Below are 20,963 nucleotides of genomic sequence, written 5' to 3' on the forward strand. Positions count from 1 at the left end.
TGGAGACCTGCTAATGTGTGCTCACCTATTTTCTCTAATAACTTAAGATCCAGACATTCAGAAAGTTTTTACTTGGAGCTGAATTTTCTGCAGAGGTCTCTTCCTCTCCAAAACAAATGGACTTGGTGATTTAAACTGGCAAAAGTACTCAATAAAGCGGTTTTACTTAAAAACAAAATTAGTGTTTTTCCGATTCTCTCCTTGCGAAGGGGCTGCTATCGACGGAGGCCAGTGTGAAAATGTGATTGCCCCGATCTAGAGCCAGTTTTCTATTTGTTCGTTGTGGGTACTATAGAAATATTGCAGTGCAACATGGCAATCTTCACTGACAAATGTAGATACAAGCGGCTCATTTTAAGGTAACGAAAACACAATGATTCCTACTCTCAGATAATTATACACTAAACCAAACATATTGTATTATATTCCATTTCTGCCAGTTTATGCCCCTGAATCCCCTACATTGTACCTTTAAATGGACAGATATGAGAGCGAAGAAAGTGAGCGTATCAATCCATTTAGGGGTTACATAGAGACCCATACAGACATATAGTTCTAACCTTTTCATTTTGACCTCTCATCACTTGTGATTTATCATCCTTCCTGTCAAGTCTTACATGGGAGATTTTAGTGTTGTTTTTCTGCTACTCACAGTGTTATGGACTGTTGTAATTGAAGTTCAGTGCACATGGCCTCAGCTTTGCTCCGGACACCACTGTTAGAGGAGATGCTGTTATTGCCCAGCAATAAAGGAAGTACATTCTGTTGTGTTTCAGGACTGGTTTGACCTCTGCAGTGCCATGCAAGTTGAGGGTGGTGTGCTAGACAATAATGTGTGCATCATCAGTGGAGTTAGTGGAAGAGCAGAAAGGCTTCCTCTCTGATGCCACCACAAGGAATGAAAATATGATAACATGATGCAGTAAAAATAGCAGCTTACCCCCAAATTAAAACATCCATAATTTATCTGGGGACTAGCATGCCAAATTACAAAGATGTATTAATGATACCTGGGAAGAGAATACCACGGAGAAGATTGGCTGGCAAAAACACATCTCATACACACACACACACATACAACTACACAAATGGGAGTTTAGTCCGATCATATCAAATTCTACACACAGTTCTGAGCGATGTGCAAACAGAATAATGTGGTACCCATGCTTTTTGTCCTAGGACTGGAAATCCAGGTCATTATTTGTCTCTCTGTTTGTTTCTTTGTCATGCTGTGTGAGCGTAATGCCTGTTTACTTGCTGTACTTGAAAACTTTATCGTACCTTGTAAATTCATGCTGCTACTTCAGCTGCTGCTCCACTCGGGGGTGTGTTTGAATCAGTGGGTGCCTCAACCCCCTTTGATTTAAATTCTGTGTGTTCCCAGGCAGCAGCAGACTTACTGGCATATGACGTAACTCATCAGGCTTCAAACTACTTTAATATGCTTGTGTGTGTGTGTGTGTGTGTGTGTGTATATATACACTTTGAATCAAGGATTTTGTTGCAGTGTCAGGGCTGATAATCAGCACACAAGTGCAGCTGAAAAGAAGCTGTCAACAAGTCAAGGCTGAACAGAAATTATTTTGTGTAACAAAAAGATATGCGTATAAACACACAAAGTACTTATTTTATTGCTTGACTTTCTTATTGCATGTACTTAAATGATATATACTAAAGTAACACCACCCCTCTGCAGCTGCAAAGACAGATAAGGAATCAAAAAAGACAAATCTCCTCTCTCCCCGAAGCTCTTCTTACTACTGAAGCTATGTGTCAGTTAACGGCAGATAAATCAGAAATGGCCGCTAGTGTTTCTACCAGCCAGCATTTTGTACCGCATGGGCATTACAGTAGGAATAGCAATATATTATTGTAACAACAAGCATTACTGCCTGTAAGAACACAAACCTTAACACAGCAGTTTTTCTGCTTATTTTCCTGGGCATTTAGAGAGGGATCCAAGTAGAGGCTGCAATAAACTGAGAGCCTACGGTGAGAAAGGTGCACAAGGATTCAAACAACAGCAACAATCAAATGGCAATGTATACCACTAGTTACAGAGTTAACCACCTGGTACTGTTTAGGAGGGGGTGGAAGACAGACCCAGTGATATTTTGCTTTGCCCTCTTCAGAAGCATAAAAAGTAGAAATACCATCCCGCAGTTAAGTTTCTCTTAAGGTTTACATCCATGTCTGTAAAAACATGGATGCTTCACATACATCTCCCCCCGGCAGCACAGAAGATCTACACAATAGTTTCAAGGTGGGCACCTAAGATTAGTGTCACCATTTCAGTATCTGACTAAATGTCTTCCCTTCTGTTCCTCAGATATGATGTTGAGTAATGGCCAGAAAGGTGTTTTAGGCAAAATATGATGATGTCACAGTGAAGTTGACCTTTGACCTTTTAGATATAAAATGTCACCACTTCACCATTATATGCTTATAGACATTTGTGTGAAGTTTTGTCATGATTTGCCTAAGAATTCTTGAGTTACGGCCAAAAATGTGTTTTGTGAGGTCACATGGACCTTGACTTTGACCTTCAACCACTACATTCTAATCAATTTATTCTTCAGTCCAAGTAAACGTTTGTGCCAAATTTTAAGAATTAACCTCATGGTGTTCTTGAGATATGTTCACGAGAAACAAAGTCACAGTGACCTTGACGTTTGACCACTAAAATCCAATCAGTTTATCGTTAAGTCCAAGTGAATGTTTGTGCCTTATTTAAAGAAATTCCTTTAAGGCATTCTTGAAATATCACAGACATACTGACAAATGTACAGACAGACTGACAACCTGAAAACATACTGCCTCCAGCTATAGCTATTGCTATAGGCTATTGCCAGCATGGAGCCATAAAAATCAGAAAATACACTTGACATGTTCTTTTGGTATCTTGAACAGAGGCTGCCCTTTGGGTTTGTATGCTGCATGTTTAGCATACTCTGGTATTCTTGTGTGTTACATTAAATTAGATACAATTGAAAACAAGACTAAAGAGACTGAGTCAGGCCATGCAGTGCTTTGAGCTAATACTTGCATGGTAACATACTTACATTAAATATCAAGCTGATGGGGATTCCATCAGTTTTTCAGGGAAGGCCTGTCTGGTCACAAATTACAAAATACTGGACCAACTGAAATGCTGACCTGATGATTATGATGGAAAAAGATGAGTAAACCACCAAAGTCAGTAGGATTCATTGTCTGACCATGAATGTCGAAAAATGTCATGGTAATCCATCCAATTTTGTTTAAATATTGAGTCTGCACAAAAGTGGTGGAATGACAGATCAACCAACCAACTAGGCCTGGGTATCAGTACTCAATTTCTTTTAGCTATCAACTGAAATAACACAGAATGCCTGCATTTGACCCTTTTTTTCACCAGAGGTCTGATCCCAGACTGTCCTGACTCCCCGCCGGATCAGCAAACTTTCTGTTGCTGCTGTCTCCTGAGTCACTCTGGTCAGTGTGATATTTGGCTAGTTAGCATGAGCTAACACAGCAGTAGGCTAACAACCAAAACTGAGCCATTAACAGTCTCAACAAACTTACACCAACACTGAAACTTTTCTTTTGTTAAACCCATTAATAACTGTTGGGTTGCGTTACCCATGTAATGCTAATAATTATCCCTGTCACAGTGTGTATGCGGCTGGGCGTACTCTCACCAACTGTCCCCAGGACAAAGTTGGCACAGTGTAGCAACTCTTTTCCAGGCAGAATCGCTCAGTACAAATTAGTAAGATGACTTATCAGTGCTGAGCTGAGTTTTTGGTGCTGACTCATTACATCAGTGAATTATAACAGTCAGTGGTGTAATAGTGTCTCTGGAGTATTGCACTAGCACTCAGTATCATTGTAAACTATCCAATCGTATAAAAAAAAGGTGTATACACAGTATACTGTACATACTGCATATTATGAATTCTATTTTAGTGTGGATTTTTAATGCTTCTGTAACATTATGATCAACAGATCTTTCAGCTCAATATGTCCTTCTTTCTCTCACACCTCTCTGACTCTAATGCTTCCCACTCAGTTCGACTCTTTGTCTCGCTACTGCTATCGATCTCCATGCCACCCTGCCTACTCCAGCTGACCCTCTTCCACTTTCTTCTCTCACTCCTCCACATTCTCCTCTCTTCCCTGTATTGCTTTTGCACAATTTCTCTGTCATTGTCTCATTTTCTCCTCTTCCACCTCATTCTGCCTCTGTCTTCTTCACCCTCTGTTTCTGTATTCTCCTCTTGTCTCCTTTCATTTCGTCTTCCTTCCCCTCTGTCTTTTTTTTTTCGTCCTCAACACCCCTCTCACACTGTCCAGCACTCACCTCAACCTCTCCTTCCTCTCCCTGTCATTCACATTATACTGCCTGCTATATGTTCCCTCTCTCACCACTTTATATTCCCCTTGTTGTTATATTTTACAAGGATAAGTCGTGATTTTTGGAAGTAAACAACTTGTAGGCGTCCTAGGGGAGCACCCTGCTGCTGTGCTCTGCTTTCAGTCTAAAATGAAATGTGGTCCCAGTGCTGGCCTGTGCATTTGCCAGACTTTGACATAAATGCCAAGGAAGCTTTGTGACAGCAGGGGATTAAAAAGCAACAAAAAGAAAAAAGGAAATGGCAAACAAGGACATACAGTGTCATGCAGAAAATGTGTATCTGCAAGTCTGTGGCTGTATTCATATATAGCTAATATTCTTGTTAATGTATTTTATGCAGATGCCATGTCATGTTATCTGTTGCTAATAATCTTGAGGGAAGTAACTTTAAACATGGCTGTGTCTAACAACCGGGCCATTGCATTCGCACCGCCAATAGAAACACTGGAATAATGCAAGATGGCCAAAGCCTGTTTTGTTGTGATGAGTCAAAACTGTATTTATGTGTTTATGTATGTATTTCCTTTGTTGCATACATGCTCAGTAAATCCCAGCCTTCACTGTCAGTCCATTCATCCCTGTTTTCTTCTGATCTTTTGTTGCAAGCTGTTGTTTGTGTTTTGTGTTGTCTGTTGTTTACACAGCTAACAGGTTTTTAAAAATGGTGGTTGCTGGTGCTGCATTGGCTCATGTGTTAGACCATTCACTGTACACTTACATCACTGAAGGTTCCTCTGGTGCTAGGAGAGTATGTACTCTCAAATAGGAGATAAAAAATCCCCCAGAATGGTGTCCTAAGAACTACAATCATTCCTAGAGCGTGTGAACACAATAAAAATGGGCTTTCTTAGGCCCTGTCTACATGCGTACCAAATTTTTTTGCGAGTGGCTATTTTCAGCCTCGGTTTTACAATGTGTTTCTTTCCACTTTTCACACTAGAACACAAAAACGACTCCAAACGCTGGCCGGTGTTCGCTGTCTTCAGTAGTCTCCCCTTGTCTCAGTGGTAGTAAAGGCTAATGCTACCTTTTTTCAAAACACCTATTGGAGATCTCTGTTGTTTCTCATTTGATATAATGGTTACAGAGTTCAATCAAAGAAATCAGTGATACGCTAAACACGCAAACTTTTGCTTCCACTCCTCATCGACTACAAATCAACAGTGGAAAATGTCCCACCAAGGACTGCTGGTTTGACTGGGCCTGATCCAAAACAGTGATTTCTGGCAGACTTCAAACCGCAGATGCTTAGGTGGAGCAAAAAAACTGGGGGCAGCAGATGCCTCTGCTCATCCCTGATGTGGTGCAGCAATACTTTGCTGCAGTGTAAAGTAGTCATTAGATCAAGCAGTGCTAACAAAACATTAGCAAACACGTAGTTGTCCATTTTTGTTGTTGTATGCTTATGAGGGGCGGCTGTGGCTCAGAGGTAGAGTGGGTCGTCCACCAATTGGAAGATCAGCGGTCGATCCCCGGCTCCTCCAGTCTGCATGTCGAAGTATCCTTGAGCAACATACTGAACCCCAAATTGCTCCCGATGATGCTTCCATCGGTGTGCGAGTGAGTTAAAAACTGAGTAGCAGGTGGCACCTTGTATGGTAGTCTCCGCCACCAGTGTATGAATGTGTGTGTGAATTGGTGAATGTGACTCGTTGTGAAAAAAGGGCTTTGAGTGGTGGAGGTCCATTTACTAAGTAAACGTAGTAACAATGGGCATTCACAAAACAAGGAAATGACATCATTGTTTCTCAAATGCTCCGTTTTACATGTCCAGACCAAGCGGCAACCTCCAGGGATGACAGTGAAGCCAATGCGGAAGTGCCAAAAACTGCAGTTCGCTGAATGGCCACTTGAGGCAGGCTCCAAAAGCGAGTCAATCCCCATAGACCCCCATGTTAAATGCTTAACTTTAAAGCAGAAATAAACGTGTTTACAGCCTGGTACAAAAAAAAAAAAAACGGTTTCGGTCTCTATAGTTAATTTCCCCTTTCATGACAACTACGGGGGTGAATTTTTTTTTATAACTCATCCGTTTAAATTTTATTAAGGCTTAAAGTTGTGCATAATTAAGGGCATGGTCACTTTGAGTGACAGTTGGCGCCATCACAGGTGGCTAAGTAGCCGCTGGCTGGCTGCTAGGCATCATCTCAGCTAATTTGCAAGTCATTGAACCTGACCTCTCAGCCGTGTTTGTGCCTTTTGTATATTTTGTTTCGTGAGGGAGCTGGTACCAAGCAGGAGCATGAGCGGGAGCAGCCAACACCACAGGGCTAGCCAAAGTAGTGTAGCTTGTTAGCCTTAGCTAACTTAGCAGCTTCGAGCGAGGTGGGCGTGTTTAAGCAACCAGGCTTCATTTGGCCGGCCTCTTTGCCCATTTTTGATGGGCCGGGAGTTGGGCAGAGTTAGGCTCTGCCAACATGGTGATGGCCAGAGCCGCCAACTTTGAGCTTCAAACCCGCTCTTCAGAAACCAATGGGTGACGTCACTGTGACTACGTCCATATTTTTATACAGTCTATGGTCCAGACAAACAAACAACAAGCATAGTTTTAAAAAATTCTGCACCTTAGAAGTCATTTTTTAAAAATCTCAATTTTAGTGACCTAAAACTAAATATCTGTATACATGTAGGCACGGCCTTTGAACTTTGTTGTTAGATCTATGACAAATTTCCTCTGGTCTGAAAACGTTTATATTCTCAGTAAATTTTGAACAGATGTCAAACCTGTGGACATTTGAAGCCATATCATCATAAATGTGTTCTGACCCTGATGAACATTCTCCTGCCTCCTCCAGGTGGTCGTCAGGGAAAGATGCCAGTGACGGCGCTGGAGGCTTTTGACCTGGAGATGAAGAGCTGGACACGTTACCCCTGCATCCCGAGCCGGAGGGCCTTTTCCTGCTGTGCCACAAATGATCGGAGCCTCTTCAGCCTGGGGGGCCTCCAGCAACCGGGGCCGCATAACTTCTACTCCAGACCTCACTTTGTCAGTACCATGGAGGAATATGATCTGGATCAAGGTAAGTGGTAACATTTAAATACTCCTTTAAGGCAGAACTTATGATCCAACTGCCTATATTAAGCACCTGAAACTTTCCTGGTGAGCCGGCACACACAGTCGCATACACAGAGCTGACTATTGGTGACTGCCTACTTTTCTGCAGGGGTGACTGTCATCTCCCTCACGTTTATCTTCCTCCCTGCATCCCTCCCTCAGCCAATCAAGTCAAGTCAAATTTAGCTTTATAGCACATTTGAATAAAAAACATGTGCTGACCAAAGTGCTTTACAAACATAGGCAACATAAAAACAGGTCAACAAAGCAGACAACAAAATCATGCACACACCAGGCAGGGAAAAAAGAAAATTGATGAGTAATGCAAAAACTAGTAAACAACCATTATAAGAAGCCAATTAGTGTTCGTGATTCAAGTACATTCAGAAGCCAAAGAAAAGAGGTTGGCCTTGAGCTGTGCTTTTAATGACTCAGCAGAGGGGGAGAATCTGATGTGGTGGGGTAGTTTCTTCCACAGACCGAGAATGTGCGGTCGGCCCTCAGCTTCCGCTGAGCCCAAGGGACTGGTCGGAAGACCTGAGTGACCTGGGTGGGTTACAGGGAATTAAAAGATCAGATAAGTGAGAGGGAGCCAATCCATGAAGTTCTTTATCAACAAATGCAGTAGTTAACTCTTTAACAGACAGAGAGTCAGTGGAGAAAGGCGAGCTTTTGGGAAATATGCTCGTATTTACGTGAACCAGTTAAAAACTTTGCAGCAGAATTTTGCACATACTGCAGGCGTGACAACGAGGACTGACTGACTCCCATGTACAAGGAGTTATAGCAGTCAAGGCAAGTGGTAACTAAAGCATGGAATCATCATCTGATACCTGGCTGGGCCCTGTGGCTCCACCTGCCCTTTTACTGTTGTGTTGTAGCAACATCGTGTTAACACTAACAAACATAGTTGTTGCTGACTCACTGACATTAAAATCCTCAGAAATAGAAGCATCTAATTCTTAGAAATTACTCGTCAGTCCCTCCAGAATTTTCTGATTACAACAGTTAACGCAAATTCAGCCGATTTCTGCTCACTGCAGAAAATGTCATTTCATTGTAGGGCTGTGCACATGTACTGATCCACTCAGCCCTGTCTTGCTCCTCTCCCTCTGTTTTTCATGAGACTTCTGCTGCGCCTGGAGCAGAGTCACTCACAGTGACAGGGATAACTGTTAGCATCACATGGCTAATGTAACCCAGTGTTAATTAGCAGATGTAATGACTGGGTCAAGCCATTAGTGTCAGTGTTAGCAGCGCCATAACGCAAACACATGAGCCCCGCGCAGCTTCCTGCAGCAAAGAGCAGGCGAGTTTTAACATCTTTCAAAGAGTGGGTAGTTATCATTTCAAATGCACAACAACAATTAATAAACCACTTTAGAACGCTGGACACAGGTTATTGTATTGAGTAACTGTTGGACCTTGTTAACTTTACAAACTTTAAAGTGTCACAGCTGCTGTCAAGTGTTTGAAGGCACACCAAGCTCTCTTTTACCTGACAGTGAAGCTGCAGGGTGCATGATGGTCTCTGTCTCTCATCTGATGCTAACACTAATGCGGTGTCTGCCTCATATGTAATGTAGCCTATTCTACCTGTTGTTCACTGTCTTTACAATCAGGTAGGCCTGTTTCATCCAGGTGCCTCTAAAACCTCTAAAACTTTGAACCAGCAAAGAATTTTTCTAACATATTTGTTTTATTTTATGCAAATATTGGCATCATATGCAACATATGATGTGCAGAAAAAATTAAAACTTATTTTTTTAAAAAATGTTATCATAGTAGAAAAAAATGCCTAAAATATTCCAATACGCATTGCAATTTTTTTTTTTTAGAAAAGTACGAAGTATATATACACATTATCCATCTCACAGCAACATCGCTGTAGTTGTGATATGACACAGTGTGAATAACATTTTATCCATCATTCTATAAATAATGATGGTTAATTTAAATATCCAGTGTATAGGATTTAGGGGGATATATTGATAGAAGTGGAATATAATATAGTAAGTGTGTTTTTTCACTGCATAATTGTCTGAGACTAAGAATCATTTTGTTTTCAATACTTTAGATTGAGCCAAACACATATGAAGCGAATCCTCTTCCACAGAGTCCGCCGTGTTGCACTGCCATGTTTCTGCAGTAGCCCAAACCAAACACTGGCTCTAGATTGGGTCATTCACATTTTTGTGTTGGCCTTCATAGCTCTCCTACACACTTGGCTCACGGGAAAAGTTTCAGCTGGTGATAATCTGCAATTTCACAGCTAAATGCCACTAAATCTTCCACATTAGACCTGTCAGTAATAACATTACTTTTACTAATTAATTACCGTATAATGTGGTAGCATGAGTGGCTGATTCAAGTTTCACTGTCAAAGTTTTTTATTCATTCTCAGGACTGACTACAAGGCGGGAATGTTGAGTAGAACAAAGCATGCTAACAAAGCTTGTGGAGTGTTGGCCATAGTGTTGGCAATAGTCAAAAACAAAGAAATGGAGAAGTCATACGCTCACATTCCTCCAAGACTGGAGCTTTTTCAGGGCATTACTGTTTGAAGTCTACACATGGAAAGATATGATGTAAATGGAAATGATGATTTCTTGATGATTTAATTTTAGGGAAATTGTTATAGAACCAATTCCTTCTTTGTTTATTGATTTGGATACATGAGAGGAGATAGGCTGCTTTGTGCACAGCTCAAAAGAACTGTTGGTTGGTTCATCTCCACCCTGGAGCACTTTGAATGGAGTGAGAGCATGTGTTCTGTGCTCACAATGCACTCCAAATATAGGAAGATTATGCATTAGTTGAGTCAGATCATATCAAAGCTGATGGTGATGCAGATATAGAAAGTTCTTTCATGCACCAGATTTCTGGCCAGTGACAGAAACAAACGGATGCTCAGATGGGGCTTCATGCTGATGAGTTATGGCTCGTGTGAAATGTTGCTGCATCAAAAATAACTGAACGAATGCATAAACGCACTGTGGGAAATGTGTCTGCTGATTTAGATGAGCCAAATCAGTCGCTGCATACCTGTGAGTGACTCTGTATGCCATACCCATTCCTTTTACTTCAAGGCTGCATTTTAATGCACTGCAAAAGTTTAGCACCTGAAACAAAATAATGTATTACCTTGAGAACAGGATGATTTGGGCTATGATAGGCCTTGATGAGCCCACATTATTATTTTATATTACTTTTCCTGCAAATCCCATTTTAAGCAGCATGAAACAGAAATGTGAGCCTTCATCATATATTAGGCTGTAATTATGTCTGTTATTAACAAGAAGGAGACACCTGATATGCCAGATGGGTTTCAACAGCTCTCTGAAAGAGTATAATCTTTCGGAGAGAGATTGAGAAAAATCGTGTCCCTCTTGGTGCCATGAATTTTAAGTAAACTTTAGGGGATTTTCATGGTTTACTTTTATGTAACTCAGTAAATGAGCTGTTGGCTAAAGGTTGAATCGACACTGAGGCCTCTAGAAGGGTTGGCAGAAGGGTTTAACACTGGCAGCACAGATAAAAAGTATTTCTGCTGTAGCTCTATTTAACAGAGTGTTTTGGTATTAGTGTAATGTTATAGGAATGTTGATGGGAGTGTGTCCTCTTGACTTTAAATGGACAGTTTGGATGTGAAGTGGGGTTTTATGAGGTTCTTATCCATAGTCAGTGTGTTACATACTGTAGATGGTGGTCGGCACACCCCCAGTTTGGAGAAGCAGGCAGGAGTAATGACACTGAAGCGAAGCAATGTGCTGCTGTGGAGGGGGAAACAACAAAATGGATTTTGGCCACCTAAATAAAGTCCCACATTGAAAAATAATTATTGGTTTAAGTGTACGCGAGTATTTTTTTCTGCTTTACCTTGCCGTAAGACTGTTGTTATTTTTCTCTCTTGAAATCCAGACTCTGTCGAGAGAAACAGTAATTTAACATCACTGAACACAGGTATTACAGATCTACTGCTGCCTCAATCACTTAGTTTGTTTGTGTTTTTGTGTTACTTTGGTGTTTAAAAGGGTTAGTTTGGAGTCACCAAAGTTACACAATAACATAAACGTACTTACTGATCGAGGCAGTGGTAGACCAGCAGCTCCTGTGTTCAGTGAGCATTGCTTGCTGAATTGCTGTTTTTCTCAATGGAGTCTGGTGGCTTTGATGAGAGCATGGATAGGGAGCTGAACACATTAATGGCTTCTGAAATGGCTGTCTGCGGCAAAGTAAAGCAGTGGAAAATATTCTAAATATAGCGTACACTTAAACTGTTCTTTTTTTTCTGATGGGAGCATTTTTTTAGGTGGCTAAAATACATCCAGTTGCCGCCCTCATCCACAGCAGTACATCGCTTAGCATCTGTGGCAGTACTCCTGCTTGCTTCTCCAAACTGGGGGCTTACTGACTGACATCTACTGTATGTAATACACTTACTTCAGCCTCATACAACCCCACTTCAAAAGATCCAAACTATCCCTTTAACTGCAGTTCATTTAGCCAACTCTGTCAGTGCGCCACAGATGGTAATGCACAAGCAAACTGAACAGGTCTCTTTACATTTGTCAGATCTGAAAGAAACATGGCAAAATCTTTGTTCATCAGTCAAAAACAATGGCTGATTTAGATCTAGAGCTTCTGCGACCAAAGACAGCCCACTTCAAAATTCTGAGTGTGAGAAAATCCTCCAAAGAAAAATGTGAGTATCAGTCATTTTGGCAAATGCCCCAAAAGTGACAAGCCATCTTGTGTAATGTTATTATAATGTCATAGTCCACAGAGGGAGGAGACCAGGGTCCAAAATGTTGGACGTTAACACAGGCGACCGCTGTTTGATAACTCCATGACTGTAACTGTAAGATTTTTAACCATTACAAAAAATGATCATAATGTTCCCCTAACCTTAAAAGAGCACAAAGCATTGAATTCCTTTGACACTGTCAGATACAGAATGAGCAGTTTAAAAAAGGACCAACATCAATGCAGCACCAGTGATATTGTGTTTGTTTCCCCTGGTATTTTTTTTCCTTATCAAAACCTTGGGTCCACATGACCCACAATGCAACACAACCACTATCAGTTCCTTTAGGTTTCAGGCGTGTTATAGTAGTAGTGGTTATGTAGCCTCGAGCCTGCAGCAGAGAGGAGGAGTGATTTTCAGGTCTGTAGGGCTCACTTCTGTCTGACTCCACACCCCTAGACACCCCCGACATGTCATGTTGCTCTCTTTGCCCTGCTCTCAACTAACTTTAAAAATGTCCTGTAACTACTGCAATATCAGACAACAGGCCAGAAACTGATTCTGCACTTCCTATCGACGTTTGACAGAAAAAAAGTGCTTTGGTTGAAGATGGCGGCAGAGAAGGGCACACAGTAAGACAATCTCAGTAGGAACGTCAGGGATTGCAGCTCTGCTGGGGCTACTGTCGCTCAAGTGCCCTTGTCAAACTTTTAGTGGCTTGCAGGATATGGAGTGATGTAGAGACAAAGAGAGAGCACTGAGTCACTGTAATAACTGGGAACATCTATGCAGCAGCTGCAGACTCCACAGGTATGTTGACACTGCAGGTACGCTGCAGGTATGCTAATTAGATTATCGGGGAGATTGATTCTGTTCCCAGTTGAACTCATATGTTGCACCCATATGTTTTGATGCTTTATTTAATCTACAAAACAGTATCATAGAGTTCACCAGAACCATAACAATGCCATAATGTGATTCATCATAAAATAATAACTAAGCACTGTTGGAAGTGTGTCTTGGCTCTTTTTTTTATTTTTATTTTTTTAAGTTTTTAGAATATTGATTTTACACTCTAGTTTTCATCATAAACTTGCAGAGAACAAGTCCCTACATGACTAAGAAGTGGTAATATAAATTTAGGGCGGTACAGCCATACAGTGGTTAGCATTGTTTTTGTTTTTGTTTTTTTAAAGATATTTTTGGGGGCAGTTTTGCCTTTTAATTAATAGGAAAGTCAAGTGTGAAGGGGGGGAGAGAGAGGGAATGACATGCAGCAAAGGGCCACAGGCTGGAGTCAAACCTGGGCCGCTGCAGCAACAGCCTTGTACATTGGGCGCCTGCTCTATCCACTAAGCCACCGACACCCCCAGTGGTTAGCATTGTTGCCTCGCAGCAAGAGGGTTGCTGGTTCGAACCCTGGGTGGGGGAGCCCCTCTGTGCGGAGTTTCAATGTTCTCCATGTGTCATTGTGGGTTTTCTCCGGGTACTCCAGTTTCCTCCCACAGTCCAAAGACATGCAGGCTAGGTTAACTGGTGACTCCAAGGACACACTGACACTATTTGGTCCGCTTTAAACTAACCCTGGTCCACTTCCACGGATAGTTCGGTTTGTTTGGAGTGGCGTGGATGCTCATTAAAATTCCAGTGCGGACCAAACGAGCGAAAACTGGGGGTCTGTGCGGTTCGCTTACCGTGGGAAATTTCTTCTTCCACATGTTTTTTTTCTTCCTGGTCAGCGGTCGTTTTGGGCAATACCGCTCCCAAACGAGCAGCTGTTGTCACTGTGTGACGTTGTCCAGGTGGTTGGTCCGCTTTAAAAAAGTGCAGTGTGAAAGTGAATCGAACCAAATGAAGGTATGACATTTTTTGGCATTCCCCGCCCAATTGAACCATATCCCCTGGACTATCCTGGTGTGAATGCACCCTAAATTGGCCGTAGGTGTGAATGTGAGCGTTAATGGTTGTCTGTCTCTATGTGCCAGCCTTGTGATAGTCTGGGACCTGTGTACCCTGCCTCTTGCCCATTGTCAGCTGGGATAGGCTTCAGCCCCCTCGTGACCCCCAAGAGGATAAGCGGTTACAGGAAATGAATGAATGCATATAAATTTACAACAAGCCTACACGTGTTCTAATGTGTGGGCATGTAGCATACTACCATATGTAAGTGCACACTTCAAGATGAATGTGAAGTATGCATGATGAAAGAATAAGTCCAGTCCATCACCTTCACCTTCAGCTTCCTCAGCAAGGCAGATGTCATCTTCTAGGTGTGTTTTGGGTCATTATCATGTTGGAAAACTGCATTGCAGCTCAGTTTCTGAAGAGGGGCGATCATGCTCTGCTTGGAATTCATGTTTCACTAAATGAACCGAGCTCCCCAGAGCCGGCAGCACTCATGCAGCCCCAAACCATGATGCTGCCACCACTATACTTGACTGTAGGCAAGGGACAGTTGTCTTGGTGCTCTTTCAGCATGTGTGGCACCTTGGTGAAGAGCACCAAGACAACTGTCCCTTGCCTACAGTCAAGTATAGTGGTGGCAGCATCATGGTTTGGGGCTGCATGAGTGCTGCCGGCTCTGGGGAGCTCGGTTCATTTAGGGAAACATGAATTCCAAGCAGAGCATGATTGCCCCTCTTCAGAAACTGGGCTGCAAGTTTTCATTATCAAGTTTTCCAACATGATAATGACCCAAAACACACCTAGTAGATGACAGCTGCCTTGCTGAGGAAGCTGAAGGTGAAGGTGATGGACTGGCTAAGTATGTATCCAGCCCTAAACTCACCTGTGCACCTGTGGGCCATCCTCAAGCTGAAGGTGGAGGAGCGCAAGGTGTCTTCACATCCATCTGCTCTATGATGTGTCTTTGTGCAGGGGACGGTGACGGTTACGAATACACAAACTGTTACAGCTCTAGTTGAGGCAATTCACTCTAGACTACAAATGTTTGTAAAGTTTGGCGCAAGCATTCTTGTCCCCCTGATGAATTATGATCGCTTTTGGGATCCCTCAACTTTTCCTAGCGCTGTAATCAGCTGGATGTTTAGTGCTTTGGTTTATGACCAAATACCTGCAAAACTAATAATATTCCCGCCAGCTTCAGATGTAATTTGTGCTTAGCGCTAATTAACAAATGTTAGCATGCTAACATGCATGACTAGGATGTTTAACTATTTGCTGTGTCACTGTGATCTTGCCATGCTAACATTAGCATTTGCTACAGTCTGACAGAGCAGCTATCATGGCTGTAGACTCTTAGTCTTGTTATTTCTATTAGTGAAAGTAAAAGGTCCTCTGAACTCTCATAACTCTGATCAGATTTGTCATCAGGACATTAACATTTAGACTCTGGACAATATTGGAAAGAGAGTTGAGACACACACACACACACACACACACACACACACACAGCAGAAAGTGCCAGATGACTCTTCTGTGTGTGGTGCAGCCAGGTGGAGGAGGATGATTAGATATTCTACAAATGATGATTTAGCTGCTCACTGCTGGATGAATTGATTAAAGCACAAAGAAGGTATTAGCTGCCTACTGCATGTGATCAACTTCCGCGTGTGTGTGACTAAGCAAACACCTGCCGTGTGTGTGTTTGTGAAGACACCAAGACGTACAGACAGATGCTCAAGAACAGGAAGTGTTCCAGTGAGCGCAGATATGGGGATTATTTGGTTGCTCACTCGTGAAAAGATCCCCGCTCTAAGTGTACAGCGCTGTGTGTGGCATTCATGTGTAAAATCAGGCGAGTCTCACCTCCATCCATCCATATTAACAATGCATCCTTTGACACTCCCCTGTGCCTGTCAGCTTGCGATTTAACATTTGAGTTATCCATTTGCTTCCGTGAATCCTCTCAGTCAGGTTTAATGTGTTTGGCTTTAAAGGATAATGGCCCTCTTCTCAACTATCAGGTCTCATTCTCACCTCGCCTTTGAGAGGGAGATCAAACCTGAAAGCAGAGAATGCAGCATTGCCTGTGTGTGTGGTGCAGTTGTGAATGCAGCATTGTTGCATGGCATGTGTATCTGAAGTAATTTTATAAAACATTTTGATAATACCGTTAGTTAACTAAAACTGATAACATCACTGGAGTTATCTTAACTTGGGATTCCAGATCACCTTTTTTTTCCAACAAATTCCAGATTGGGGTTGTTTAGGAAAATAAAATACTATTAGCATAATGGGAAATGTAGAATACAGTGATTTTGGAGCTTGAACCATACTAGAGACCTTAAGTCAGTTTTAAAAAAAAAAATGTTTTCATTGATCTGTATTTTTTTTAACCTCATTTAAATCAGCAACAATTACTCATTGTGGCCACTTGGGGGCAGTACAACAAGATGGAAACACAGTATTGACACATTATCACATAAGAAAGCTATTATAGCATTTGTCTGTTTACACATCCAAGAGACACAGAGCAACATAAGCATTTATTTGAAGTTGTGTGTGTGAGCGTGTGTCCCAAAGAACCACTCTCTTTTATCTCTATTTTGGTCTCCACCAACTCCAGAGAAAAATATCTGGCTCTTTAGTTGCTAGATGCTTTGCTATGCGAATATTATGCTCTCCAGGTAGTCCCTAACTGTCTGTCTGCTGTTGGCTGCTGGGCAGGTAGCATACAGTTAGTATATGTGAGCTTTTTTTTGCTAAAACAGCCCCCTGCTGCATCTGAAAGTGGCACTGATGAGGAGGAAAAGAGCGCATCAAAACAGTTACGCTGGGGGCTAAAGGCTAAAAACTGCACGGTCAGATAATAATTCTCTGTGCATCAGTACAAGCAACATCTTTCACATTACACTTTGTCATGTAATCCACTGTAAAAATAAACAATAATAATAATATTGATTAGAGCAGCTTTCAATGCATTAAGAATAAAATGAAGTGTGCTTTGAAAGCGTTAGTGAAAGCCATGAGCATGTTTACTGTCTGGAACGTAATGTGATGGCTCGCATGTTAAACATTGTCATGGAAAATTGTTCTGTAAAGCACTCATTCACATAATCAATAAACATACAAAAGACCAAAAGACTTAAAGTAAAATTTTTGTAATTACAAGGAGATCAATACAAACCTCTTTACATAGAAGCTGCTGCAATGTCTCAAAAGGGTTTTTCACATCACATTTTCATAGCTTTGACTGGCTGTCTGCCAAAAGATAACAACTTTTATCAGTCATGTTGTGGTCACACACATCTGAGAATCTGTTTCAACTTTCAGTTTCGGGCCCCTTTGCTAAATCTGGGGCCCCCACTTCCTGAAGGGCAGCCTGCTAATGCCAAACTTGATGCAGCAGGTAGAATGAAAAAATCACAATAATAGAAAATGCAAATCTTTAATTAGGGATGCACCGAATATTGCAAAAAAACACACATTCGGTATTCGGTGGACTAAGTTAAATCAAGACCGAATAATAGCGGCGCGGTTTTGATAATGCAATCAAACAGCGTGCCGTTACAGGTGGATTAAAATGTCGGCAGTGTGGCGATCCGTCCGTAACCGCACTCACATTTGCGACTAAAAATAGTTTTGAGCAAGCAAAATAGGCTTAAATCATTCAACACGCTGTGCGAGCAGCCTACAGATTTCAACCAGCAGCAGAAACGAAAGGCGAATCCCACCGATTGTGGGTTGAACGGGGGTCACAGACACAGGCAGTAATGTATTCCTGTCAAATACGGCGGCCATCGGCTTACCAGCGACGGATAAGTCGGCTCCAGTAATATCCTCTTCTTGGCGTGTGGACTGCTCAGAAGTACCTGAACGGTCGAGCCAGCCGAACACAGGTATGTGACGTGTCAGAGAAGAAACGAGCCGTTCACGGTCCACAAACCTCACCGCACTTTAGGGACTGTTCGTTACTTATGAAGGGACTGTCAGGGGAGGAGGGTGGCTGGTTGATTCTTATTTTATTTATTTATTTATTATATTTTGACCCCCCCTATGTTCATCACTCATTGATGCTGTTTTTGAAGTATGAATAAGTCAATAAATAATTTATTCCATTGAAATATCATTGATATAGCCTATAATAGAAACGTAATTTATCTTTTTATAAATGACAAAAGGCACATCTGCCACATTTTTGCTGTGATATTGTGATACTACTCAGAACCATGATATTTTCATTGGTATCGTACAGTGGGATTCAATTTTGGTACCGTGAAAACACTAATCTGGAGGGGGTTCATCTGCAAAAACTAATGAAAAACTAAACAATGATATTCAGTATTTGGTACTTTTCATTTCGGTGCATCCCTATCCTTAATGTTTCATAAAAGTATGCTTTATCATTAAAATGATAATCACATTTTATTCATCTTCATTTTACTTTTACAGCATCTAAATAATCTGGTTGAAACATATCTGACACTTATAACTATACCACCAAAGCTGGGCATATACTGTATGATTAAAGCCTGTTTTAGAAATGTTATTGTTTGAGACTAACTCCCACGGTATGAGTAAATTGTCTGCGATGTAAAGCTCATAATTTATGTCCTCACAAGGTGTGGTGTAGTTGTCAAGCCATGACCTGACGGCTCTGTACGCGTAAAAAAAAAGACAGTAGAACTGTCTATAAGCCCCTGCGAACTGTTCTGGCTAATAACAATTGTCAATAAAGTTTTGTTTGAAAGCTTTGCGTCTGCGGGCAGTTGGAAGTTTGTTCGCTATAATAGGGAGCTTTAAGGTTCACAATAATATAGAGAAGGGCTAAAAAGTCCATCTCTTGGTCTTTATCTTGCAGTTAGCAAGTTCACAGCACTGTGTCAACTGTGTGAGAACCTTTTAACACTTGACCAAAATTTCTGACATATAAGAAATTCATCCAAATGTCCAGTGGCCAGTTGAGAGCAGTTGATCGGGCCGTGATTGGTCCTCGCTACACTGCACAGCAAATGACACCAGACGACGCTGAAATTCGGTTTGACTTCAAGATAAGTCGTGCGGCTCAAAATTGGGTCAGAAATAGGCTCAAATTGTACAGAATATGCCCAAGGGGTAAAACTTGTCAATCTATGGGAACGATGTTACATAAAGGTTTTTTTTAAAAAGATCTAAGACTTGAAGTAACATCTTTCCTCCCAGCTTTGATGTAGACTTCATTTGTGTACCAGGCAAAAGACCATAGCCAACCTTGTTGATACAAGAGCATGTTAGAGATTCAGCAAAAGACAGGAAACTGTGATAAAATACGGAAAAACAAATGATGGTGGTATGATTCTTGTGAACATCATCCTCTTCTTGTTTTAGCTGCAGTTTATACAAAGATGTTCTCTAGATAAGGCGAGGCACCAAAAACCCTCTCTGTACTCTACGTGAAACACCCACCTTCAACATACAAAGTGTATATTAATGCAAGTATTTCATATGTAAAATGTGGGAGTGTTGACATTTTACATACACGCATATGAGCAGCGAATATGCCTGAGGCTTCAGATCCACAATGCAGCCCTCCAAGTAAGAGAGATAAGAAAAAATCAAATGCAGATAAACCAAAAGAACAGAAATAAGAAATGATAAAGACAGTGAACATGAGAAGGCCGACCTTGCAAGTAGGTTTAGATTTATATAGTTACTTTGATTTAGTGGCACAGTGGAATGTTTGCTCAAGTTTATCCAGAGGACAATCATACGCTTGAATGTGAAAGAGAGCTTCTGTGATTATGCTCTTTAATAGAGGTTATAACCCTCTGGGCCTTTGCTAATACTGAGCAGGTTCATTACCTGTTCATTTTTGTACAGTCAGAATGTTTTAATCAAGGTGATTTGCATTTAAATGTTCCCCACATCAGCTTTCAGCACTGATGAGAAGCAGAGCGGCACGCAGGGTTAATGGATGTTCTGGTGTTCACTGCGAGTCACGGCTGTGTGGAAGATACAGTATCTTCTACTAGAAGAAGCCAAAAAGCCTTCTTGCATACAAGAGTATGTGAAGACACAACTACTTCATAAGTGCTGGGTCAACACGCCCATAAACACACACCTGTGATTCTGAGTAATAAAGTTAGATTATGAGGCAGGTTAAAATGTATGGCTTATTCTGATAAACTGAAATGTAAATACTCTTTTCAATTTTGGTTTTCTAGCGCAATTTTTTTTCTCCACTGCCTAGTCCCACCCTGCTGTGCTGCGATTGGCTGGTACTACTGTGCTGTGATTGACCCACTCATCACACTGACGTGTCAAGGTCGGAAGTGATTAGGGTGAGGGCAAAGTGGTCTAGTTAGGGTTAGTACTAGCCAATCACAGCACAGTAGGGTGGGACAAAGAAAAAAAAATATCTGGGTTGTCAACATGTCTTTCTTAGAGTTGCACTGCATTATGGGTATTCTTTTAGACTACTGTGTATCAACAGGATACTGCAGATACACTTTGGTACTTTGTTGGTATGTTCAGGGTAACAAGAAGACTGTCAGTTGTATTTCCATCATCTAGTTTGTTTGAAACAGGACATCACTGAAATTAAACATGCATTATTGAAGGACTTAACTTGAGAAGTGAAATTTTAATTTGCCTTTGGTGGTAGTCAGTATGCTGTGAAGTTTGTTCAGTTTGATATCTATACTGACATTTGTTTTGATTCAGGGGATTTAGCTAGTTTTGGATTTATGTGCCAAAACATAAACTAAATAAATGGTCTCATTCTGGTTCCAGATCCACACAAAAAAACTTATCATTCATTCCTAAACTTTTAACAAATTTTCATTGAAATCTTTTAAGAGGTTTTGAGATATATTGCCTACCAG

General features: G+C 41.4%; 1 protein-coding gene across 2 annotated transcripts in view; it reads left to right on the forward strand.

Moving 5' to 3' along the window:
* The window catches only part of klhdc8b (kelch domain containing 8B), a 283,831-nt gene that overhangs the window by 190,196 nt on the left and 72,672 nt on the right, over positions 1 to 20,963 (forward strand). For both annotated transcript variants that reach the window (XM_078170215.1, XM_033628898.2), the window contains one exon: positions 7,192 to 7,416. In XM_078170215.1, coding sequence (XP_078026341.1) covers positions 7,192 to 7,416 — 225 coding nt within the window. The remainder of the gene's footprint in view (positions 1 to 7,191; positions 7,417 to 20,963) is intronic.

The sequence above is a fragment of the Epinephelus lanceolatus genome, chromosome 8 (genome assembly GCF_041903045.1).
Source record: "Epinephelus lanceolatus isolate andai-2023 chromosome 8, ASM4190304v1, whole genome shotgun sequence".
NCBI lineage: Eukaryota > Metazoa > Chordata > Actinopteri > Perciformes > Serranidae > Epinephelus > Epinephelus lanceolatus.